Raw genomic sequence first — 25,464 nt, 5'->3', positions numbered from 1 at the left:
GTTAAGTGGAATTGTGATGATTCTGTGCTGCAATACAGAGTAGATCCTATTGAATTAATTGGTTGTTTTGATCCTTGAGTTTCCAATTTATCTTTTAGGTAAGCAGTTGTTATTTTGGGTGACTGGATGCTGGGACAGGGCACACAGTGTACAGCTGTTGTGTTACAGTCTTTAATACATTGTTAGAGCTCAGTGGTGCACCTTGTCTCATTCTCCCTCCTGACAGAGGAAGCCCATGGTCAAATCCTGTGTCTGAGAACTTTGAAGTGTGGCATTGCTGCTCATTGATGCTGGTTCATATCATTCTCCATTGTGATTTTTCTGGACCTTTATTCAAGGATGTGTTGGATTGACTTGCTAGGGTTGAGACTTTGATATTTGTGGTGCTTCTTAGCTTTATCCAAAAAATGAGGAACTAAATACTGCCTCTCTTGGGAAGTGTGAAGTATCTTATCTGAGCTGTGTTGGGTCACACTGAGCACTTGTGCAGTGTTTCCCCAGTGATGATGAGAAGCAGCAGCCCAGATCAGGTACAGGAAAGTTACAGCCTCTGTGTCTGATCATGATGTAAATCCTGAGCCGTGGGAAATCATGAGATCTGATTTTGGACTTTGTAAAATAGCACAGTGGGGAGTTTTGAAAGCCATTTGTCAAGTCTAAACTACTTGAAAGCCTGTTGCAAAGGAGGTTTTACTATTTCCTCAAGCATACGTAATTCAGAATGTGTTGTCTTCTCCCAAATTTTCTTGCAGTCCTGCCTCCCTCCAAGAAAACTCACAGAACCTTGAACTCAGTAATAGATAACTCAGTTCACAGAATTTCCTGAAAGCTCATGCTTTTCTCTTGAATTACTGCCATTAGGATGTTTTGTAACAGCAGGGGCAGATAAGGGACAATGCTCAGAAATAGATGCATAGCCAAGCCACTTTTAGGAGACTGTATATCAGGGAAATTAAAGTTTATGAGCTGGTGAGACATCTCCATGGGACAAATCTAAGCAGCTTGTTACTTGATGTCAGTTTTTTCTCTCTTTCCCAGGGGAGAAGTTAATTAATATGTTAATGCAAGCCTCAATAGTAGTATTTGTTTCCAGTGTTCTACCTGTCTCCAGGTTATTATGAAAGAGTTGCAGCATGTAGTACGGCATGAAAATATTTGGCTGAGTGGTTTTAAGATGGTTTAATAAGTCTGTTGATCTAATCTCTTGTGCAACTTCTGGATGACCCCATGTGTATTAGTGCCCTGGTGGATTTCAGACAGGACTCTGCTTAGTCTTGAAGAGACACTCACTACCAGAGGAAAATGAGTTTCTTCTCCAAGGTTTTTGTTTCTCTAATGAGCAAGATGGGACAGGTTCTGTGTGTAGTCTGAACAATAACATTAAAATTGCCATGAAGTGGAAAAGGAGTGAGCTTTGCTGTTGAATAGCCCAAGGTTTTTTAATATTTTTTTATTTTATTTATTTTTTTATAGTGTTCTTTTTAATTTTTCTCTTGCATTTCTTTTCCTTCCTCTCCCTTAATGGAATAAATGTTTTTTCAAGTTTTTATCTCTTGCCTTTTCCTTACTTCCTTGGATACTTGTTTTTTGCCCTTATCTCTGCATTTCATGAATGCAGGAAGCTGCTTGACTGAAAAGCACTGATGTCAAATTTCATGATGTTTTAATTACATTTGCCTTGTGGTTATCCTGCAGCTCTTTTCTCTTCCTGACACAATTGCAGTTTTCACCAACAAGTTGTCTGTTCCTTTATCTTTTTCTCCAAAGACAGGGCTGGGCTGTACTCCCCTCCACTCCCAGATACCACCAAAGAGTTGAAGCTCCATGCATCCCATAAAAACAGTGCTAAAGTCAGGCCTTTTGGGTCCTTGCATTGGCATATCCTTTTGTGGTCGATTGAAAACTTAACTTTTTATTTTCACTGCTTTAACCACAGAGTCTGCACAAATGTTCATCAGTTCAGGGCTAGACATCCAACTTTTTACTGAGAAGTTTGTTCTTTACACTGAGCTAAAACAGTAAATCAGTACACATTGCAAGCAGGGGGAATAGGTTTAGTAACTTCATAGATACCAGTGTAGATGAAGCAGAAACACTTACATCCTATGAAATTGCCTTAACTGATGAGATATTCACTTGTGTGTTGCTTAAAACAATTGGTTGCTAACTTAGGAAATTCTTTTTTTGTCTGTGTTTATTTTGGTGTCGTGGTTTACATGGTGGTGAGAGTGTCAAAACGACTATTCATGACGTAGTAAAGGGATTTTGGAAATTTTTGTAGTCAACTCCTAAAGAAAAAAACTCATCCAGCCTCTGCCAGAAGGTTTCAAAACTGAGTGAGCCTGTTCTTGGCTCTCTCTGCAGCATGCTGCTCTGTGGCTGCATGTACTCAGATGATATATTTGACAGTGAATTAAGTTCTCCTGTTGAGTCATCTTTCCTCCTGTTGAGTGTTTGAGGGAGGCCTCATTTGCCTGGTTTGTAACTTGCTTTCTGGTAGAGCTGTTGAACCTCATGCTCTTGGTGCCTGTTGCACTGGCCAGGTGTTCCATGGCCACTGGTGAAGTGATTTCAGGGACAGGATTCAAGCCCAAATTGGTTTTGTAATGTGACTCTTCTTACTTTGTCCTTTAGCTCCCCTGGGGCGTTGCTTTCTGGGTGTGAGCATTCCTGCAGCCCTTGGAGGCAAAGGAGCAGGAGCAGTAAAGCCAGACTGCCCTGTGTAGTTGGTGTTCCTGTGCAGGACAGCCTCAGATCTGGGCCAGGACCAAGGGGCAGGACCAGTGCATGGCCACGGGATGTTGGTTGCCTGATTCATGTGGTTCTAAGGGTATCTTGATCCTCGTCCTGCCACTTGGGGCTGTCCACTACAGCAGTTCCCTGGGCTTGAGAAAGCAATGGTGTGGCTGTAAATCCTCAGTTTTTAACTCTGCTTAAATTTCACCCAGATTTCACCCTGTAAGGCAGAGCTGCTTATTGAACTTTTGCCTCTATACAATATTAGTGTTGAGTTTTGTTACATAGTGGGATTGTTCCTTTGCAGAGCTTTTGTTTGTGTGAGAGAAGCAGAGATACGCAGATGACCACCCGAGTGGTGGTGAACCTTCATGGCCTTCAGCTGCCTTCCAAGGTTTCTCCTCATAGTGCAATACATTCTAATTTCATCACAACTGTAAAGCTAACTCTCAGTAGGCTCAGCTTCCTTTGCTAATCCAGCAAACATCAGAAGAGTTTTTCTCCCCTAACCTTTTCAACCTTTAGCATCTGATTTTTATTTTAAGCTTCAGCATCGCTATCATGAGACACAAATCCAGGATGCTTGTTGAGTAACAGTGAAGCTGTTCTTTGCTGGTTGGTTTATTGTGTGAGGTCAGAAGTTTGCACATTCATCTTGGGGTGCAGTATGAACTTCAGAGTTTTGGTTGGTTCCTGACCAAAAGAGAGAAATGAGATGCGCTGGCATGTGGCAGATTCAGATTTAGGCAAACCTGCAGTTTCCTTTATTTAGCTTTTTTATTAGCTGTTGTCTGTTTCGCTGGGGCGTTTGGCACAGTTTTCCTGGAGTTGGAGAAGTTGATTTTCTCTCTTGAGCCCTTTTCTGTACCTGTGTGCTCCTCAGGCCTGACCGGAAGCGGAGGGACGTGTTCCGAATCGCCAACGCCACCTTGGCCACTCGGAGCAGGAACGCGACCGGGACCGAGCACTTCACCAACGCCTCTGACGCAGAGGAGAGCGAGGTGGAATATCCCTTCTTTGAGACCAAGGTGGATGGCAAGGAGAGAACCGTGATCTCCCATCTCCAGCCTTTCACTCTTTACCGCATCGATATTCACAGCTGCAACCACGAGGCCGACACGCTCGGCTGCAGCGCGTCCAACTTCGTGTTCGCCAGGACGATGCCCTCAGGTATGCTCACATGGGGCCAGCTCTGCCTTGACTGGGCAGAGATCAAGCTCAGGGGGGACAAGCTTTCCCAAACCAGTATTAACAATGGGGTATAGTAAAAAAACAACTTCATGCAGTAGGATAAATTGGAGCTGCACAGATATTTTTGTTTCGTGACCTTGACTAGTGTGTTGTGTGTGCTGAGTGATACGTTTGAGTCTGTGCTGGGAGCTGGAGAAAGGGAGAAGTTGACTGCCAGGATAATTAGGAGAGACTCTGTTTCCCAGCAAGAGAAGTGAGACTCTCAGACGTGGTGGGCTGAAGGGTTTTGTTCCTCAGCTCCCGGTGTGCTGAATAGAGCCACGGCAACGTTTCTCTGCTAATGTTTGGTTTTGCTGTGTTCACTCGGAACTGTTTGCAGATGTTGGAGTTTTGCTGGTGGGAACATTTGCCAAATGTTTCTTCTGTCACAGAACGACGATGCATTTGTCCAGCCTGGGAACAGGAGGAATACTGTGTTTCTTTGTGCCCAATCCCTGGCCTCTAGACTACTTCAAATAGGAAGCATTGAATGCTGTGCTCATCTTTGGGACTTGAGCAGATTGTACTTCTGAGAAGAATAGAGATGATTTTAGTGTAAGCTCGTATGCAACGAGCTTCTGACTCTAGCAGATGTCTGGGGATATTGGATGCAGAATGGTAGCAATTTTGTTTTGTTTCTGGAAGGAAAGGCTATCATAATCCAGATCCAGCTGTGTCAGTAAAAAAAGCAAAAAGTATTGCTTATTTCAAGGAAATAAGGAAATCTTGAGATTGGGGAAAAGGAAAGAAATGTTCTCAGACTTTTAACGCATGCCTCTGAAAATTAAAGGCTAAACAATTCTGTTTTCTTCTGTTATCTTTGAGAATATGGTGTTTTTTCAGTCCAGACTGAATCACGCTTCACATTCCTGTTAAATTTTGAATAAGTCACATTAAATTATTTGGAACCAAAATAGGGATAAAGCACTTCCCAAATTGGTGCTGAGACTCTGTTTTACATGGGGACAGATTTCCTATGACTGTTTTAGGAAAAGGCTGAGAGTGGGGCAGATGTTGTAGGTTTACAGCTCATTGCAGCCATTTGGTGGGAATAGCTCCCTGTGCTGTTTTGCTGTTGTGGAGAGTTGGGAAGGAAGAATCAGGTGCTGACAACCAAGTTTTGTTTTTTTTTTGGCACACAGAGCCCATGCCTAGTGGAGCTGTAGGCTCTGCACTGATTTTCTGGGAACCAGTAGTTCAGACTGAGCTAATCTCCAGCAGTCCCTTGGCCAATGGAGTTTGTTCCCTGGACTTGAATGGCTCTTGCTGCAAAGCTTCTGCACCTGAAGAATATCTTCAAACATTCCATTTTCCTCAACACTTGCCAAAGTTCCTGTTTTCAGTCATAAGTGTTCCTTTCACATCACCTGTAAATATTTTACAGAGGGAGCAGATAACATTCCAGGAACGGTATCATGGGAAGCAAAAGAGGAAAACACTGTCTACCTGAAGTGGTTGGAGCCTGTAAATCCAAATGGGCTGATCCTGATGTATGAAATCAAATATGGGCAGCATGGCGAGGTAAGGATTTGACATTAGTGCTCATAACTCTTAATTGATACACAATAAGGGATCTTAACATGCTTCTGTGTAGTGCTGAACAAACAGAAATTGTGATTTCAGATACTCAGCACCTGCCAGCATGTCTTTCCTTCATTTCCTTTGAGTTCTTAAATTCCACGTATCTCCTTATGGTGGTTGAAGTAAAACTGATCAAGTGGGCCTTTTAGTTATAAAAATGAGCTTATCCTGCAGCTGTATTGCTTTCTTCAGAATGTGAAGATAAATAACTTATATAAATTGTTTTTTTCTTCTAGGAGAAGCGGGAATGTGTTTCCAGACAGGAATACAAGAAGCTTGGAGGAGCTAAACTAACTCACCTGAACCCTGGAAACTATTCTGCCAGAGTTCAGGCCACTTCCTTAGCTGGGAATGGGTCCTGGACTGAGCCCATCTCTTTCTATGTGCAGCCCAAATGTAAGACACATGTTTATAGTCTGTCACATTGGGGGTTTATTGTCTTTTTAATGAATCCTGATGTTCATGTTACTGGCTATCTGAGCCTCTTGCCTCTGAACCCTCCTCTTATTTTTGTTTTGCAAGTGTTAACAGCCAGGAGGGGTATGTGAGGTGTGGTCCTTTCCTTGCAGCTTTGGGTATCTGTGAGAGGTGCAGCCAGATGTGGGTGTGGAGAACACCCTACTGTGGCTTCCTGGGATGTGCAGCTATGTTGGGAATGTGATGTTAGCTGTAGCAACATGGACCTGCCATGTACAAAACCTGTACAGGCAACAAGGCAAACCTGCTTAAAATTGCAAAATAACTGGAGAAACAAATCGTTTGTATAGGTTTTTGGCTGGTGGGTTGACCTGTTCTGAGTGGCATTTCATAAAAAAAGTGTCCTGATGAAAGGGTGATGCTGGTCCTGACAGTGGGAGTAATTTATATCTTGGAAGAACATGACTACAGAAACGCTCTTTAACTGTGTTCAGTTGTAGGTATACCCCCAGAAAACTGCAACTCCATCTTTTATCCCTTTTTGGTTACTGAAATCTGAACAATTGGAAGTAAAGTGCAGTGCATGTGTATTCTGAATATAAGCAGCTGCAGGGTGAACAAAAGGTAGAAAAAAAGGTGAATGTGCAAGTGAACAATTGGATATTGTTCACTGAGGAATGCAAGTCCTTTAAATATGGCTTGTGAAAACAAAGCCCAGACAGACACTGTTCTGTGAAAAATTAATGCCTTTCAGTGTCTGCTTTCTTGTTTCACTCATCTGCAGTCAGGGAAGGTTTCCGAGCACATTTTTCCACATCAGACAAGAAAATGAGAACTTTGATTTCTTTCCTGTATGGAAATACACTGAGTAGGTTTTGAATGTTTCTTTGTTAACAGAGGTTTTATAGAAACCCTGATACAATTGTTTTCTTGTTGGTTGCAGCAGCAAACTATGGAAACTTCCTGCACTTGGTAATTGTGCTCCCTATTGCTCTGCTGCTCATCCTTGGGGGGTTGCTGATAATGCTCTACGTCTTTAACAAAAAGAGGTGAGTTCCATGTGCTGGTGCTTAAACCTGCAGGAGGGGAATTGTTTATTTTCAAATCTGTGCCCATAGAGCGAGTTAGATATTAAAAAAAAAAAAAAAAAACAAGAAAAGAGAAATTGCATTCAGAGGAGTTGAGAGGCTGAGGTAGATTCTGCCTCATTGGTATGGAAAAAGGAGGTGGTTTAGAGTTACCAGCATCTGGCTGCTGCTGCTGGAGATATGAAGAGGGTTTTTAATGCAGTATCATGTTTGAGTGGGAAGAGGGAGGCTTGTGAGGAAGATGTCAGTGGGGCAGTGATGGCACACACACTGGACCTGTATAATCAGAATATTTGACTGAAATATGGGTCGACTGAAATAATGAGAAGTTAGTTCAATTTATGTTAATCTGATTTTTACAAATTCTTTAGGGTTTTTTGAAGTCTTTACATCCACTTAAAATTATATCCTGGCCAGGAGCTGTCATTAGGACTTTTCTGTTAATTTGTTTTCCTCAGTTTTGTTTTTTTGTAACTAGTGATTTATTTTTTTTTAATCTCATTGACACACATAATGGGAACTTAATAGCAGTACAAATGTTCAGTCTTGCAACTTTCTAGCTATGGAGGTTTTTTTTATTACTCTCACATTAATTATGGTCATTGAGTATCTCATGATTTCCAGCTCTAATTCTCTGGCAGCACTGCAGAGAGTGGTACCAGTTCTGCTCAAGCTCTCCAGAAAGGACTTTGGTGCTTACAATACCTGATTTGCCTTCCTTACATTCTCCTAGGTGAAATTTCTGATAATTTTTTTCTTGTTTAAAGGTTGCTCTAACACAAGAGTATTTTCTCTGTGAGCCTGTCTCCTACAAAAGCTCTCAAAGTGCATTTATTACGCGTTTTATTCTGAAAACCACCCCAGTAAAATTGGGAGGTGTGGCATTGTGTGGTTTCAAAATAAAATACTAGAAACACTTAGGAAATAGTTGAATAGAATCCCCCACTAAAAACAGTCTTGTCTTCTGCTGAAATCTTCACTCCCACAGCAGAGCTGGTGATGGTAAAGTGTATTCTCAGCCACAGGTCTCCTGACTGTATAAAAATATAACTGCCTTTTTTAAAAGAAGTTTACCCAGCAGCTAAAAGTACCTTATGTTTACATTTTCCTGGTGCTGATTTGGTGTAGAGAAGACTCCAGAATTCCTGGGAAGCTGTTCTGGACTGTGTTCCCATTGATTATGTGAGGTAGATAAGATCTCAGTTTGTCCCCTTTGAAAAATTCCACATGCAGTAAATAATATTCTGTGGTTGAGGCAGCAGTGGAAAAGCTGTCGAAGAGATGGTCTGAAATATACTCAGATTTAAAGGTAAAAGAAATAAACCCCAATATTTCTACAGGAACAGTGACAGACTGGGCAATGGAGTACTTTATGCTTCTGTGAACCCAGAGTACTTCAGTGCCTCAGATGGTGAGTGTGACCTGAACTTGTGATTCTTTTACTGTCCCATGTTCTGTTGGTGTCTGACTCTGAAAGGTATGGAACTTTTAGTATGAAACTCTAAAAGGTGTGCTGTAAAACCAATTCCCCTATTTTATTAGGACAGCCCTGGAGTCCACAGTTGCTGATACGTAAAGGCCACTTGTCTATTGAAACTGGGGAGTTTTTGAATTGTTTTCCTGTAGTTTTATCCACCTGAGGTAAATTTGAATTCGCTAGTTTTGCTTTCAGATTATCATCTACTCTTCCAGTGATGTTTTCACTGGAATGAAGGAAGAATGAATGAATTTGTGGTCTTTCATGTTTGCCCTTTTAAACTCTGTTTTGCCCTATTGAAACAAACCCACTACTTAGCAAAGTCACATCAGACAAATGTCCTTGAGGTCTCTGTTTTTCTCTTTATGGTTTGGTTTGGTTCTGCTGTTGTAGAATTCTTGCTGAAATAGTATTTCCAAAAGCCCTCAGGAGACTAATGGGTTTGCCCAGAGTGGCAGCAGACTATTTTACTGTTATTTTTTGTAACAAGACCATTAGGGTTAAAAGTCTGTCACTGTTCATGCTATAATCCTCTGTTTTCATCCTGTCATTTCACCCATGCAGAGCATGTGACACAACTGTCCCCTCCTTTGGTGACTGATAGGCAGCAGCATCACTGAGTACTTGGTTGTCTTCTTGCCTGAGGCAGTCCTGCCTTCTGGCAGTCACCTTCTGAGAGCTCTCTTTTGCCTCAGATCAAGGACCTGCAGCAGCAAGTTCTGCCTTTGCTGGTGCAATGGTGTGTGTGCAAGGGATCAGAATAGTGCCATGCAAAGAACTGCTGGATCAGAGTCTGCTTCCCTCTAGCCCTAAAATCAGTGTTAATAAAGAATACAGCAGACACTGAACTGATACAGATGATCAAGTATGTTTGATGCTGTGTGGGAGAAATAGGAGAGCAAGGATTCCCAGAAAATATTTAACCTAAAGCATTGATTTGAGCCTCTTCCCACCCTTTGTGCTTTGAGGTTCCTCATTTCTATCCCAATATGTCAGTACATATTGAGTCATAGTGAGTCTGCTTCAAGTCCACCTTTCTTTCAGATTCATTTGTATGCCATCATCCCCCTGCCTCTGTATGGGACGGACCCTGGCCTGTTTGCACACATGGTGTGCAAGGTCTCAGCTTTGTGTGGGGTTTGAACACCAGAACTGTTGGGGCAGTTGCTGTTGTGGAGCAGGGAGTGATCCCAGCACAGGCAGTGGAACATCACAGCCTGTTCTCTCTCTCCTCTCAGTGTATGTTCCAGACGAGTGGGAGGTGCCCCGGGAGAAGATCACCATGTGTCGGGAGCTTGGGCAAGGCTCCTTTGGAATGGTGTACGAGGGAATAGCCAAGGGAGTGGTGAAGGATGAGCCAGAGACCAGGGTGGCCATCAAGACGGTCAATGAGTCCGCGAGCATGCGCGAGAGGATCGAGTTCCTGAACGAGGCCTCGGTGATGAAGGAGTTCAACTGTCACCATGTGGTGAGTCCTGAAGATGTGATGAGGCTGTGACTCATCCAGCCCTGGTGCTCATTGATATCAGGCTGTTCTGGGCATGTCTGCCCTGACTGCAGCGGGAATTTGGGATTTTAGCTTTGACTCTGCACGGTGTTGTAATATTAGTGTGAAACCTCAGTCAGAAAGTGGAACCAAATCTACATTCAGACACTTCCAACAGGTTCCTGCAAGGCTACATATCAACATGAATAAGTGATAATAAGCTGTACTTGTACTGAACGTTTATTTTTCTTCCACCAGGTTCGGCTGCTTGGTGTTGTTTCTCAGGGCCAGCCTACACTGGTTATCATGGAGCTGATGACACGTGGGGACCTCAAAAGTTACCTGAGATCATTGAGGCCAGACACAGAGGTGAGTCATGAGTTGCTGGATGTTTATTTCTTCACTTTGAATCATCTTGAACAAGAGAGCCTCACGTTGGAAGCAGCAGGCAATTAGCCTTTCCTGCCCTTCTCCTTCAGTCTAAGGACAAAACATGAATCTCCAGCAGTTCTTTCATGAGGCAGCCCAGGGTGCCACACGGAATAGGTCCCTTCTTGTGTCACTGAGTCCTCTTTTCTAGATTTGCATTAAATCTCTTGTCTGATCTACTTTCTCATCAAGATGTTAAAGAAATTGTCTGGTTTCAGAAGACATGTTAGGATAATTGTTTCATGTTGTGTGTCCTGCCCGTTGCCCCTGCTGAAAAATAAATATCTGTCATCTTAGCTCCTGTGCAAACTCTCATGCATAGGCCATCAGTCTAAAATCTAACATGTGACACAGGGTCTGAAGGATAAAGATGACACACAGGTCACTTGCCACTGAAATCACAACAGCCTGTGTAGAAAATGAGCTCAGCAGCTTTTGCCCTTGATCTAGAAATTCCAGTGTGGATAAATTAAAGGAACAGAACACGAGGACAGTATGTACACGAGACAATGGATGTGGTCTGTTAATTGGCTGATGTTGCTCTTGCTCAGAACAACCCCGGGCAGGCACCCCCGACCCTGAAGAAGATGATCCAGATGGCGGGCGAGATCGCGGACGGCATGGCCTATCTCAACGCCAACAAGTTCGTGCACAGGGACCTCGCCGCCAGGAACTGCATGGTGGCCGAGGACTTCACTGTCAAAATTGGAGGTGGGCTGTCCTTACACAGGTCTCAGAATCATCCTGGACAATCAAGAGTCTTAGAAGTCTTTTTGTTCTGCTTTGTTTATTTTTAGCTGAGCTCAAGTTTAAATATCTGTGGAATGAAATATGTTCCTTGTGAAGACCTGCTCTGATTTAAGACCTGTGAGCAGTTAACACTGAGTTGAAACCACTGGAATACCTCTGCTTGCTGTTGTTCCAGTGAGGCAGCAGTACAGCATGTAGGTTTAAAAGGGTGAGGCAGTGATTTAGGTTCAGGTACTGCAGACATCGGGGTGCATGGTGTAGTTACCTCTGGTGTGTCATTCGTGTCTCTGTTAATGCACAAAAGTAATTCTGCCACCTATTTAACAATTCAAGAATGAGAATTTTAGGATTATTTTAAATCATATCTGAGTTGGAAGTGGAACAACTTCAGCTGGGTGCTTTCCAGTCTAAACTGGAGTTCTGCTTCCCAGACAGCTGAATGGCTTTTCTTCTGCTCTGCTGTCAGATCACCAATTTTTTTTTTCCTTTCACCATCCCTCCAAAATAGTGTCAGATGAGTTTTTTCACTCTTCTCTCCAGAGAGAGTGATTTTAAGCTGTTGGCTGTTTTTGAGTTGTGCATATTAAAATAACATGTATAGCAACAGCCTTCTGCTGTAGGAAACTAATTCTTTTTCTCTGAGCTTAACTCAGCTATTTTGATAATTTGTGTAAGTAATCCTGTCATTTGGGAGAAAGAAGAAATGATTTCATTTTGAGTCAGTTAATTAGGAAATAAGATCTTTTGGGGATTTTGTGTATTTTCTGCAGGTTTGTGGCAAGTCAGCCTAAATCCTTCCCATTCCAGTTTTCTCCTCCTGCCCCCACCAGCCTGTTTTACAGTTCTGTAAACTGAAGAGATGGTGCATTTCTTCCCTTTAACACGTTCGTGGTTACCCCAAAAGCATTTTGTAAACGTGCTGCACTGCTCTTGTTTATGTAGCAGCATTGAAAATCCCCTCATGCAGAAACAGTTGAGGAGCATCTTGGCTGGAACACAGCAACTCAGACTGTTCAGATCTCAGAGGAAGAGCTTTATGCCACACTACCCTCTGCTCACTGCATGTCTGTTTCTTATTTGCATTACATTTTGAAAGAATCTTCTGTTCAGCTGGGATAAAGTCACCCTGGTGTGTGGGAGTGATGGAAGAGCTGCACAGATGGGCTTTTTAGTTACAGTCACCGAGGTGTCCCTGGTACCCCTGGTTGGTCACTCACCACAACAGCCTGGTGATAACTGAGAGAGCTAGGGGAGTTCTGTACACCTTTCCTGGAGGGAAAAAGGGGGCAGTTACAGGTCTGTGTTGGTAAAATGGATTCTGCCCCGTGTGTCATCAGACAGCATTTAGTATCAGTCAGAGGACTGATGACCTCTAATTTATTAACTTTTTGGTTGGCATTTGAGAGTTCAGTAACTGGTTTCAATAGGCAAGTGTGAGACCCAGCAGTTTTGTCTCAGGCTGATGATTGTAGAGAAAAAAAACACTGGAAGAAATCTGAATTACAGTCAGGGGGATGAACATTTTTAGATACAAATCTTGCAAATGCTTATGAATTTACAGCTAAGCATGAATATAAACTGGAAGTATGTTTTTAATATTTGGGTGTGTTAATCACAAATGAACAGCATAATCCTCTGTAGCACTTGAAATGGAATATCGTACAGAAACTGGGAATTACCTTTGGAAATAGGAGAAAGAAAACAGAGACAAGTATTTCCTTCAGCATGTGAGATTGTTTGATTAAACACAATAGTTACAAGTACTAAAGAAGCTCCTTTAAAAAAAAAAAAGCACTGAATTTGGTGAACAATTAGTGAAGTATATGACCTTCAGAAGACTCATCGTACTGTAAAGCTTGAGCATAAATGCTGGAACTTTTCACATTCCTATATTTAAAGCATTCAGACTTGTCACCCCTGAAGTCAGTGGCACAGTCAGTCTGTTGGTGTTGGAGGGAAGGTCACCAACCCTGAGGCAGCAGCTGAAGTGTCTGCAGAGTCAAGTGTTGTGGGAACACAGCACAGATTCATCACACCCAAGTGTGATTCTCTGCCTTGTAGCAAGGGGAGGTGTTCATCCCTTTCTCACACAAACTCAGAGTATTTCTGCCTTCTAGATTTTGGCATGACAAGAGATATCTACGAGACAGATTATTACCGGAAAGGAGGGAAGGGTTTGCTGCCTGTGCGCTGGATGTCCCCGGAATCACTGAAAGACGGAGTCTTCACAACGCACTCCGACGTCTGGTAACAAAAAAGGGCTCTGGAAAACTGCTTTAACCTCCTCCTTTCTAGCCTCTCTTCCTGTTTTAGTAGACTTAACTAACTGTACTGCTTCTTCTGTCCATTCAAAGGTAACTCTGTTGTTCCACAAGTTCATGTTTCAGCAAGAACTCCTGAGATTAAACTTGGCTCTCAGGGAGAGCAGAATTAAATGGATTCCCAAAACTGGAGGTGGCAGCATGTTTCCTGCTGTTAGTTGTAAAATCAGTTGTGCAGGGAAAAACATTACCTTCACCTGGAAGAGCGAGTTGTCATTTTTTAAAATTGTCCACCTTCAAGAAAAGCATTAAAAGTTGCCAAGAATATAGGAAGGTTCCTAGTGCTGACCCGCTTTTCCATCAAAACCTTCTGTGTAAATAGAATCACTTTCCCCCAGATGGGTTGTGTACACTCACAGGCTTTTTTTGGGGAGTTCTCCCTTGTGCATATCCCTCTCCATTTGGAACTTTGTTTGCTTATTTTATATACTGCAAGATGGAGAAATAGGGTTTTCTTTCAAAGCACACTGCATGCTTGCTCTATCTGTGCAGTTATTAATAGAGGCGTGTACTTAGGAGAAGTAATCCCCTGGAACAATTCCCCACACCCCCCCTAGCTTTTGGAGATAGGTAGGGAGGACTTGGCAGAAGATGGTTGTGTACTGGCAAAACCTCTCCTCTGTCTTTTATGGTTTCTCTGCCTTCCTAACAAGATGTTTTTACTGCTGATCTGTTACAGAATTGGCAGCTGATTGTCTCCAAATGTCTAGAAGTCAGTAGGAATGGTGTTTTAGGAGTAAACTGCATTTTCCTTGAGCAGCTTGAGGCATTTGGAGTCAGTGGTCTGTAGTTCACAGCACCAGTTCTGAACAAAAAGTTCCTAAGAGGAATTAAAGTGAAAAAGTAAAGCATCAGAATGATGCTTAAATTTTATTTTACATATGGCTAGTAACTTACTTTTGAATCCAGTAACCCTCAGACTTGGAAGCAGATGAAAACAACCACATTGAGTTGAAGGGAAGTCCTGTATCAGCCACCTATCTGATGGAACAGTGCAGGCATGCTTTTGGCAGTCCCCCCCAGTAAAAGAATTTTGGGACTTGTAATGGCTTCACAAAGCAGACAGAAATTTGGACTATTATCATTAGAAAATCCCCAGATGCAGAACTGACCAAGCCTGGAGTGAGGAGCTGGTAGAGCTGCCTCTTCTTACCACACAACAGGAATTTTCAGGTCCGTTCATTGCCTCTGAAGGGTTTGGGCAGCAGCTCAGGGTGAGCAGTGGAGATGTCCCATGTGGGACATCCACACATGCTTTCTTTTAGCCTGGGACTGTTAAGTGATGCTATTCTTTAAATATAGCTCAAATTCCAAACAAAAAAACTCCAGGTGTGACACCAAATAAGGTGTCAGATGTAAATTAATGCTATAGTTCTTTCAGGAAGTACTTGAGTGTTTCCCTAATAAGAAAGAGAGGAGGCTTAGGTTGAATGTTGGAAAAAATTTCTTCAGGATGGTGAGGCCCTGGCACAGGGTGCCCAGAGGAGCTGTGGCTGCTCCATCCCTGGAAGTGTACAAAGTCAGGTTGGACAGGACTTGGAGCAGCCTGGGATAGTGGAAGGTGTCCCTGCCATGACAGGGGGTGGAACAAGATAGGCTTTAAGGTCCATTCCAGCCCAAACCATCCTAGGATTCCATGATTTGGCATTTGTTGGTTGTTCGTTCCAAAGCAGGATTGTGCAAACAATATTGCAGTTCATCAGTGGGACAATCTGAGTGAATATCCTGGCCTGGAAAGTAGTTTACTGATTACAGGATTGGAAAGCTGAAGAGGAAGAGCTGTAAATTCTTGACAGATTTTTACTTGTAAGCATAGAGAGGGAAAAAAATTGTTTTATTTCTGGAGAGGAGGCTGACAGTACCCGTGGGTATTTCAGAGTTTCTCCTTGGGAGGGTTTGGCATCTTAATTGTTGGAAGTGATTTACTCTGAGATTTGGTTCACAGGGGTGTACTTGTCTGGAGGCACAAAAAAACAGACTTAACATGAGAAATTTGCTGTTTGTTTAGAACATGTATCCACAGCTACAAAGAAATTTCAATCTAAATTCCAAATGTAGTGGAACTTGACTTAACACTATCATAAAATACTGTCTGTTTACTTGATCTGCTTATGGCTAAAAGGATCATTCCTTCTCAGTGACTTTTGCACCAGACACTATACACTGGAAGTCTCTTCATACCAGGAAAAATTCCCTGAATCCTTCTGTTGGTCCAGATTTGAAATTGCTCTGTATAAACTGTGGAGCTTGGCTGTTTTGGGGGCCATTTATTTGCATCAAAGAGTAAACAGAAGGTTGAGATTGCTTTCCCTGCCTTTCTGGGCAGATATTGTGACATGCAGTTCCATGTTCTTCGAGATCAGTTTTAGAAGCCAAGATGTCAAAAAGACAAAGCCCTGTTGAGTGGTTGGAGTCCAGGATTTATAAGCTGTAAGGTGAAATGGCAACTGCAGGAAGGAAGAGTGTCTGGAGGTTTGAAGGGTGGAGCTTTATTTTAGCAACTTATTCTTTTATTGCTTTTCAAGTTGAAGAATGAGGTAATTAGACAGGGCTGTTTTTGTTGTAGTTGGGCAAGGAGGACATTTTAAAATTAATGTAATACTGTTCAGGGTGAGGGTGGATTTCTGTAAATAAATCCTTAGCATCTTTCATTCTTTCTGGGCCAGTAGTTGCCTGGAAGGAGCAACCTGGGTTTATTTGTTAGGATAATCTGATGAGTAGGTGTGCAAGACTTGTCCTCGTTATCCCTGCTGTGATCAAAGAAGCTTCAAGGACACCCAAATGTTGAGTTGACCCCCTGTCCCTCCCTCCCTTGAAAGGAAAACAATTGCAAGGCAGTTTGTGGCTTCTGGCTCCAGATGCAAACCAGTTTAGATCCCAGGGATAGCTGAAAGATAAAACCACTGGGCCATAACCAGCTAATGACACTGGACTCCTGTTTTCATAAAACCCCCCAGTGGAACTGCATGTTTTTCACTCAGCTTGACTCAGCATTTTACCACACAAGTCAGACAGCATCGAGATTTTCCTTCTTTGCCCAGCAGCTCTAAATGTAGATGACTCTTCAGTGCAAGGCAGATAATTTGAGCTGTCTCTGCTCAATAATCTAATTTTAAACGGAGATATTTTTAGAAAGTGTCAATACTTGCGTCCAAACTACCCAATTACATAACTATGCTTATCTTCCTTTGCCAGTAATCAATTCCTATTATTAGACAAACTGCTTTTTTCACTTCTGCTGTCTTTTGTAGTTATCTGGAAGGAGCTGGAAGCTCCGTTTCAAGAACATAATTACATGCATGTCACAAAGGGGTAACTGAGTTTTTCTCACCTGAGCCCTTTTCTCACTCGAGTAGAGGTGTTGGAAGTCACCAGTCTCTTGAGGGAGGGGTTGTGACTGTCACCACGGGCACGTGGTTTTTGAGCAGCTGGAATTCTTTGGTAAAAGAAAATACCCATGGACACCCAGCACTCATCATCTTTTCAGAACTACACCCTTGTGAAGATGGCTGGGAGCCCTAAAAGTGTGATTTCCCTGCAGGTCGTTCGGAGTGGTGCTGTGGGAGATCGCGACGCTGGCGGAGCAGCCGTACCAGGGCATGACCAACGAGCAGGTGCTGCGCTTCGTCATGGAAGGGGGGCTGCTGGAAAAGCCAGACAATTGTCCTGACATGCTGTAAGTGCCACCACTGCCCTGCGGGCACAGCTTGTATCTCCTGACCCCCCTGCAGGCTCTGCTCTTACCAGCTACCACAGGAGGGGCTGCTCAAAAAGTCTCTTGTTAATCAGAGTATTTTATGGTAGTGAGACATTCCAGAAAGCAGCTTTGCTTGTGGCCAGTGCCTCACCTTGGGCTATCTTCTCTAATAAGCAAACAAAATCTGAGCTTTGTGTTACTGAATAAAATCAGGCTTAATAAGAATGTCACTTCATAAGTGACATTTGCTACATCAGGAGGCTCTGTGCCTGAATCGTATCTCTTCTGCTTAAAGTAACTCTGTTGAGCATAAAGAGAGAAAGGAGCGTGGGACAGGCTGAAATGTGTGTGAACACTGGAATTCAACTTTTTAGTTCAGCATACAGATAAATCGATGTATCTGAAGCTGGGTTGGGTCTGCTATTTGAGTCACAGCACTTGTCCCATTGAGATAAACAAATCCCCTCTGCTAACATTTTCCTTCCCTGCAAGCACAGGATGAGGTTTTCCACAGAAAAACCTCTCCCTGCCCCAGGATCGACCCAAAGCCTTGCAGCAGCAGAGGGTATGCCGAGCAGCAGCTTCAGTTTTTAGCTTTACATTGCTGAAATACTTCTGTTGGCCTTTGTGTACAGCAGTTTCAGTTGTTCAGACTTTATTGCTTTGATATACTTCCCAAACTGACTTTTGGGAAGGAAATACTGCCTCTTGCAGTTATTGAAATTAGTTGGAGGCCCACAGAAGGGATACAATCACTTAAGGGCCTCAGCTGCTTGGGATTCTTAGGAAAATAGCTTTTTTGGCTGGAGCCTGGCTATGGTTTCAGATGACAGGCAGTGTTGTTTTGTTGTTTGAGAGGGGTGGGTGGTATATGCAGGGGGAGGTGTAGCTGCCATGTGATTCCTTGGTTTCACATTCCTTCCCTTTCCAATGCTGTGGAGAATTCCTGTCAGTTGGATTGACTGGACATTGTTTAATACGGTCAGAGCTGTGCAATGGGGGTGGGCACAAATGGGGAAGAACGAGGTTGTGATGGGCTCAGCTCCCTGGGTTCACAGGAGAAAGCACCTCTGCAGTGAGAACAAATTCACTGGGGAGAGATCCAGCACTAGAAATTCCCTGCTAAGCTGGGGTGTGTGTGGTATGAGCAGGGCTGGGAGGGGAGTCAGTCCAGCAGCTCTCTGCTGCAGCCCACCCAGTTCTCCTTCCTCCCCCTCCTCAGGGAATCTACTCTGCTCCAGGGCTGTTGCTACTGGATGAATCCACTTTCAAGGTCCTGGCTTGTGAGCTGGGAGAACTTGGTTAAAATCTGGCAGAGCAGATCTGTACCGGTGTGTAACAGCCAAGGCTTTCTTGTGCTGCTCCTCATGGAGGAACTGTTCACATGTTGGTTCTGCCCAGCAGGATTCAGCCTGACAGTGCAGAGGTGCAGAATAAAAAATATCTGCCTTTGATTTGTGCTGCTTTGCTCTGTCAGAAAAAGGAATGAGGCTGAACTCAGACCTAAGGCACATCCACATTAGTGGTGATTTTTTGGTTTGGCTTTATCCCAAATGTAAAAAGAAAAAAAAAATGACCTTATTGTGACTTGCTTTTGCTCCCTTTCAGCTTGTTTTGTCTTTGTTTTAGTACAGACACCCAAATCTGCTGCAATTCAAATAGGCAGTTGCAGGAATAGCACTAGGGAGCTCCAGGAGTGACCTTCACCTTTGTTCCCTGCACATGCACTTGGTGATCAAAAAACCTCTTATGTTCCTGTGGTGCTTTATTCTTTGCATGTTTTCACTTCTTTCCCTGCCCGGGATGCTGTGATAGTGCTGTGCCAGCCTCAGTGACCTCCCCACTGCTCCCAGTCCTCACCCACACACTGCTGGCAGGATCAGACCTGGTCTGTAGGAAGAGGTCCTCTCCAGGGCCAGGTAACCTTCTCAGCTGGGCCCTATAGGAAAATTAGGACATGGGCAGAAGAGTGTTTCTAACAGTGTCTAAGAGCCCTGAAATTGGACATGCATCTTACCTTGCATCCCAGCATGTTCCAGGCCACTGCTTTTCCCAGTGCTTTGTGCAACCCTTTGTAAACCATGGGATCCTCTGTTTTGTGGAGATTGCTAAAGATTGTGTTTAAAGGCAGGGTTCTTGGCATGTCTGTGCTAGTGGGAGGTATCTTTTAGGCAGCACAAATTCTTGCTGGTGGAGACTGGTCTGTGATACTTTAGTATTGACTCCTAATATTAACTCAAGATGTCCCAAAAGCAAAGCCTGGCTGCAGGGAGGTCACTTGGGCTTGGTGCTGCCTGAAAGCGGGTGAGAAGGGGAGCTCTGTGCTCCTGTGTCTCACGGGGTAGCTACAAAAGCACAGGGACTTTGTTCTTTAAATTAGTTTGACTTGGAAGCAACTGAAATTCTGGTCAGAACATCAGTGGACCTGTCTGTGGAGAGAGGAGAGTGTGCTGACAGAAACCTGTAGAGCAGGTGGAGGAGGTAACTAACTGCTGTGGGGAAGTGTAGATGAGAGCAGAGTGAAGGCTATTGCTGTCACCAAATCTGCTATTTTTAGCTGTGCAGGTGATGTGATGTTGACACAGCCTTGCACCCTCCAGCCATGGAGCAGGAGCTCCCCTCAGGACCCTGTGTTCCCCCCCATGAATTCTGCAGGGTGCAGGCAGGCTGGGACACTGAGTCTCCATCCCTGCCATGCTGGATGTGTCTGTCAGTGCCTGTGCTCCCCTGACAGCAGCAGTGGGTCAGGAACTTTTAGGTGGAGCTGGAGAGGTTCTGTTCTGCAGTGTGACTGTGCAGAGCAAAAGATGCTCGGGCAAAGGGGGATTTTACAGGGGGTTGTCCTGTGGCTGGGAGGTGGTGAATCCCTGTGAAAAGGGCAAAGCAAAGCGGGGGGGGGGGGGGTATTTCTGGAGGCTCTTTACTCTTGTACAGGGTGAAACAAGCCTCAGTTGTGTTTATGCTACACCCTCTTGGCATAGCTCATGTGGCTGTGCAGACAGAACCATGCAATAAGACAGATGGTTCAGTACAACGGTGCCAGGAGAAGCTTTGCTGTTTTTCTCCTCTTCCTGTGCACTCAGTGATGTTTTTATGTCCTCCCATTGTTATGGCACTGCTCATCAGGTGACGGCTGCGTGGCACTGAGCTTTGGTACAGCTGAAGCTCTCAGACAGTGTGTTCCCATGGGGCTTTTAAAAGTTGTGGAGGCTGGAATTCCACTCTGTTTTTGAAGCAGGATTGCTTCCCCCACATGCATTGTAGACTATTTACGCAGTGCTGATTTCCCTTTGTTCCTGCTTAGAACCCGGGGTCTGCTCTGCAGAGGCACTGGCAGCACACAGCACCAGCAGGGGAGGAGAGGTCCTTTTGCTTTCCCCCACCAAATCAAGTCTATTGCAAGGCACAAATGGAATGCAGCTTCTATAGGAACTTTCCATTTTCTGTTTGTTTTTTTTAAATTGTCTTGGTGCAAAACAGAACTCAGTTTCCGCTCGGTTCCTTGAGCAAAAGATGCACAGAGGGATGCTGGCTATTTCTCCAACCCATGGTGGTGCCTCCAGCACCCCAGAGCTCACTTGCCACCAGTCAGGAACATACTTTATAAATCTGTTCAGGTTGTATTAACAGCCTGTAAATTCCTCCATTGTCTGTTGGAAGGGTTTTTATTTTGTTTAAGATAATGTAAACAAGGCCTTCAAACACAGAGTTAAAAAGGCAAAAAAAATCCTTTTATGGGAACTCTGTAGGGTTTTTAAATCTGGAATGGCTTAAAAGAAACATCACATGTCCTTGTTTGTGCTGATGTCACATGCATTACTCCGCTGCTTGTGGTATCTCCTTAGCATTGCCCTTAGGCCCTGGGGCACAGTGCCAGTGAATATCCAGAGTTCCTGGTTCCAGCCAAGCTTCTATTCAGGGACACAGCAGTCAGCTGGAAGGGAAACAGCAATGAAGTAACAGAAATGGATTTTATATATTTATGTCTCAAGCTTTCCTCCCTGCTTGTGGGTGAGGGTACGGTGCAGTTTTATAGCCTGGCTTTGCTTTTGCTCTGAAAGGCTTTTCACAGACTCAAAAACAAGCAGGAGCTGGGCAGTGTTTACGTGTCTACGTGCAGTTACAATGCAGCATTGAGTACCCCGGGAGTTCTCCCAGCACAGACTGGTTTTGCCAGCTCTTGCTGGGTGTCACAAGGCCATTCTCAGGTGGCTGACGTTTGTTCACGCGGAGCGGTGCCAGTGGAGCTCTGGCAGGGATATTGGGCACTTCAGATGCACTTCAGTGAAGATTGCTTTGGGTTTGGTTGAAGCACTCAGCAGTGTTTGCAGCCCAAACACAGCCACTTGCCCTCTCTGCTGGTTCCCATCAGCTGAGAACACAGTGAAGGTGCAACAGTATTTCCCAGTTTCTCCAGTTTTTAGGCAGGGGCTTTCTTTGCTGGGGTTTTGTTTCAGGTCAGGGCTCCTGAACTCTCTCCAGACCCACCATGGGCTGCAGAGCCCAGGGTTCTCACCTCAGTCAGTCCTCTTGGAAAGGTTGTTCTAGAGCAGGGACATTACTCTGGAATGAATTTAGGTCCTATACAAAAAGAGAGTGAATTTTTTTTTTTTTGTCTATTTATTTAAAAAATAAAATCCATACTGATGAAGAGCTCTGGTAAACTGAGGGCACATGGCAGGGAGAGCTAATGAAAAGATGAAATATAATTGCTTGTTTGAGCTCGGAAAGTCTGTGGAAGTTGGAAATACGGTGGTGTTGTTCTCTAGAATTGAAGCTAAAAGTTTAGGTGACCTGGATTAAGGGAAGGCTGGAAGAGATGGGAAATAAACCCCAGCAAGTCAAGGGGTTCTGACTGGGACTGCAGGTCCCAGTGCTGGCAGGTGAGTCAGAGACCATGCATTGCCTTAACTGAGAGATCTTTCTTGGATTTATTTTATTTTTAGTTCCATTCTTACTCTAGCACAGAGTAGTAGTTTTGGCCAGCAGTGACTTCCTCCACACAGTGTTCCTCTGAGCACTGTGTACACAGAGGATTGGCTTGAAGAATTAATGCTAATCTTCCTTTTCTTATTTAAATTTGTCCTATTACTGTGCTTTGTTAACAGAAGACATCCCTATTCCACCTTCACAGACGGTGAAATCCTTTCTTGTGTTATGTTTAAAGCTCAGGGCGATCTCTTGGGAATATCCAGTTTTGCTGTGTCATGAAAATGCTGTTTTCATTATGTCTGTATTACTGTTTCATTTTGTGGTTTTGTTTTGCCAGCATGGGACATTGTACAGATCTAATCATGGATGTGCTTAAACAGATGATCTCACACTCTGTAAAATATTAATGCATCCCTGGCCATAAATGAAAACAACCTCATTTTAAAATAAAAATATTAGAGAATGTCTTTGAGATTGGCAAGGGTCCACTGGGGATTACAATTAATTTTTATGTAATTTTCTTCTTTCAGGGGAAGAAGGTGGTGCTTACAACAGATGTATTTCCTATTCTAATATTTTTCCAAGTTTATATTGATGGGGTGGGATGAGTTCTTTGAAAAAGATACTCCAGGGGGTGCAATCATGTAGCTTATGGCTGAGTAAGCATGGAGTAATTTAGAGGAAAAAGAGAAGTACCAAGTCAGAATAAAAGTATGAAATAACTCTGGATGTCAGGTACCCGTGAGATACGAGGTGTGGGCAGGTGTGTGGGAGGGAGAAGAAAAGGTGAGGTAGGAGGTATGGGAGTAAATGGGGTATGAGAAGGAAGGTGGAAATGTGACACAGAGATTCAGAGCATATTTTGAGTTGGAGGGGACCCGGCAGGATCATCAAGTCCAACTCTTAAGTAAATGGCTGGTTATGGGTACTGAACCCACAGTCCTGAGGGGATCTCAGCCTGTGAAAATCCTGTCACTTTGGCTTCCCGCAGAACGGAATGATTCTCTATAACGTGTGGTCTGACCTAGTCGTGGCTCTGAAACACCTCAGTAACTGTTTCTCCTGTGTGTTCCCTGCCCAGGTTCGAACTGATGCGCATGTGCTGGCAGTACAACCCAAAAATGAGACCCTCCTTCCTGGAAATCATTGGTAGCATCAAAGACGAGCTGGACCCAGCCTTCAAAGAGGTCTCCTTCTTCTACAGTGAAGAGAACAAGCCTCCGGACACAGAGGAGCTTGACCTGGAGACTGAAAACATGGAGAGCATTCCTTTAGACCCCTCCTCCACCCTGCAACCCACTGACAAGCACTCAGGACACAAGGCCGAGAACGGCCCCGGCGTGGTGGTGCTGCGGGCCAGCTTCGAGGAGCGACAGCCGTACGCGCACATGAACGGGGGCCGCAAGAACGAGAGGGCCCTGCCGCTGCCCCAGTCCTCGGCCTGCTGATCTCGGAGCCAGAGCCTCGCAGAAACAAAACACACACAAACACAGGCGTTGGGGGAAGAAAGAAAGAAAATCACAATGTATTCAAAAGCCTACTGTACCTCAGTGGATCTTCAGAACTGCCATAGCTGCACTTGGGAGAACCCTTTTTTCAGTAAACAAGTTACCGTCTTTTTCTTTTTTTTTTTTTTTCAATATGCAAGCAGATGTTTGTTTCAGTCAAGGACTCCAGTCATGGGGCACACAGTTGGCCTTTTAAAACTCTTCATGTTAACACTTATTAGCAACAGAAAACTTGAGATCTGATGTCTCTCTCTCCTCTCTCTTCTCTCTTCTTTCTCTCTCTTTCTCTCTCTCTTTTTGCTTTATAATGGGAAACATATCTGCGTGCAAGTTCAACCGTACAGCACTTTTATCAGATCAAAGATATTGCAGGCCAGGTGGTTCCCGGTACCCCTGCAAGCACCTGCTTAACACTGTAGGTCTTTGTAAAAAAACCACAAACAAACAAACAAAAAAAAACCACAAACAAAAAAACCACACACAAAAAAACCCTAAACTAAGAAAGACTGGATTTTTAACGTTGCTCTTTAATCTTTTTAGGAACATGTAAAAGAATAAAAAAGGGCCATCATTTGTCCAAGGCTGTTACCATTTTCAACGCTGCCAAATTTTGCCAAAAAAAAAAAGAAAAAAAAAAGAACTCTCTGTTTTTTTGTTTTTGTTTGGTTTTTGTTTTCTTTTTTGTTTTGTTTTGTTTTTTGTTTTGTTTTGGTTTTTTTTTAGTAATGGAAGGAGCACAGTAATCAACTGCTCTGTTCAAAACAGATCCTGACCAATATGTTCTATTCAGTCATGCACTGGTATTTAAAAAAAAAAATTAAGAAGTCAAATTGTCTAGATATTTTTCTTAAAACTGGACAAAATGTGATTTTTTTTTTCTTGTGATGAAGAAGATAAAAGGGATGGGGTAAAGAACCAGCCCTCCCTCCACCCCTGTTCCCATCCCAGTGAATTCTGGACAAAACTGGCAGTGGTGAACTAAACAAACACGTGCATTTCGTACAAAAAAAGTCAACCGCCTGCCAAAAATGAGTTATGAAAAACCTGAATATAAGCGGCCGAGATCTCCATCGTTGCAGCCTGCCTTCCTTCACAGGCTTGCAAGGAAAAAACACCTAGAAACATAAATTGGAGAAGATAAAAAAAAAAGCAGTAACCGGATTCAAGTATATGATGCTTTGTTGACCTTTTCTCTTTATTAAGACTTCTCGAAGGGTCTTGCAGTTCTATGTTAGACCATGGATCATTTGCATACACATTGTCTTTTGTGTCACTTTTATAACTTTCTTACGGTTCAGATACTCATCTATATGTCTGTACAGAAAAAAGCTGCTATTTTTTTTGTTCTTTATCTTTGTGGATTTAATCTATGAAAACCTTCAGGTCTGCCCTCCTTCCCGTCCCTTCCCTTCCACTTCAACAAATTTTCTTATGCTTTGTATTATAGTGTGTAACTTCCTCCTTCCCAGTAACTGATACCTTTCATATGATTTGCCATGAACTGTTTAATGCCTTTTTATAAATACATTTTCTCCTTTTTTTTTTTTAATAATTTTTTTTCCTTCCCATTAGTTGTTTTACAACATCTTGGCTGTGTGGGCTACAGGGCTTTGGAGGGGGACAAGGAGAAAGAAGGGACACCATGCATGGGAACACTCTGGCAGTGCTGTGGTGTGGTGTTTTTAAGCCCCAGCTTTCCTTCCTTCCCACTCACCTCTGCCCAGACAGCACGTGAGTCTCTTACAAGGCGTGATACAAACTCAGGTCAGAAACAAAAGGTTAACTATTTAGTACATTCTTGTTCAGTGTTTA

General features: G+C 43.5%; 1 protein-coding gene across 2 annotated transcripts in view; it reads left to right on the top strand.

The window, feature by feature from the left end:
• IGF1R (insulin like growth factor 1 receptor) overlaps nt 1-25,153 on the top strand; it is a 167,102-nt gene extending 141,949 nt beyond the window's left edge. Inside the window, exons 11-21 of one of the 2 annotated variants that reach the window (XM_062501790.1) lie at nt 3,620-3,906; nt 5,351-5,487; nt 5,784-5,943; nt 6,911-7,013; nt 8,393-8,463; nt 9,768-9,997; nt 10,274-10,384; nt 10,996-11,155; nt 13,312-13,441; nt 17,057-17,191; nt 23,226-25,153. In XM_062501790.1, coding sequence (XP_062357774.1) covers nt 3,620-3,906; nt 5,351-5,487; nt 5,784-5,943; nt 6,911-7,013; nt 8,393-8,463; nt 9,768-9,997; nt 10,274-10,384; nt 10,996-11,155; nt 13,312-13,441; nt 17,057-17,191; nt 23,226-23,592 — 1,891 coding nt within the window. In that variant the 3' untranslated portion in view covers nt 23,593-25,153. Of the gene's footprint in view, nt 1-3,619; nt 3,907-5,350; nt 5,488-5,783; nt 5,944-6,907; nt 7,014-8,392; nt 8,464-9,767; nt 9,998-10,273; nt 10,385-10,995; nt 11,156-13,311; nt 13,442-17,056; nt 17,192-23,225 lie in introns of both variants that reach the window. The other variant, XM_062501791.1, reaches the window with a different exon arrangement.
• The last annotated feature ends 311 nt before the right edge of the window (nt 25,154-25,464 follow it).

The sequence above is a fragment of the Cinclus cinclus genome, chromosome 13 (genome assembly GCF_963662255.1).
Source record: "Cinclus cinclus chromosome 13, bCinCin1.1, whole genome shotgun sequence".
Classification (NCBI taxonomy): Eukaryota; Metazoa; Chordata; class Aves; order Passeriformes; family Cinclidae; genus Cinclus; species Cinclus cinclus.
Note: the sequence above shows the minus strand (reverse complement) of the source record. Positions and strands in the feature narration are given on the sequence as shown.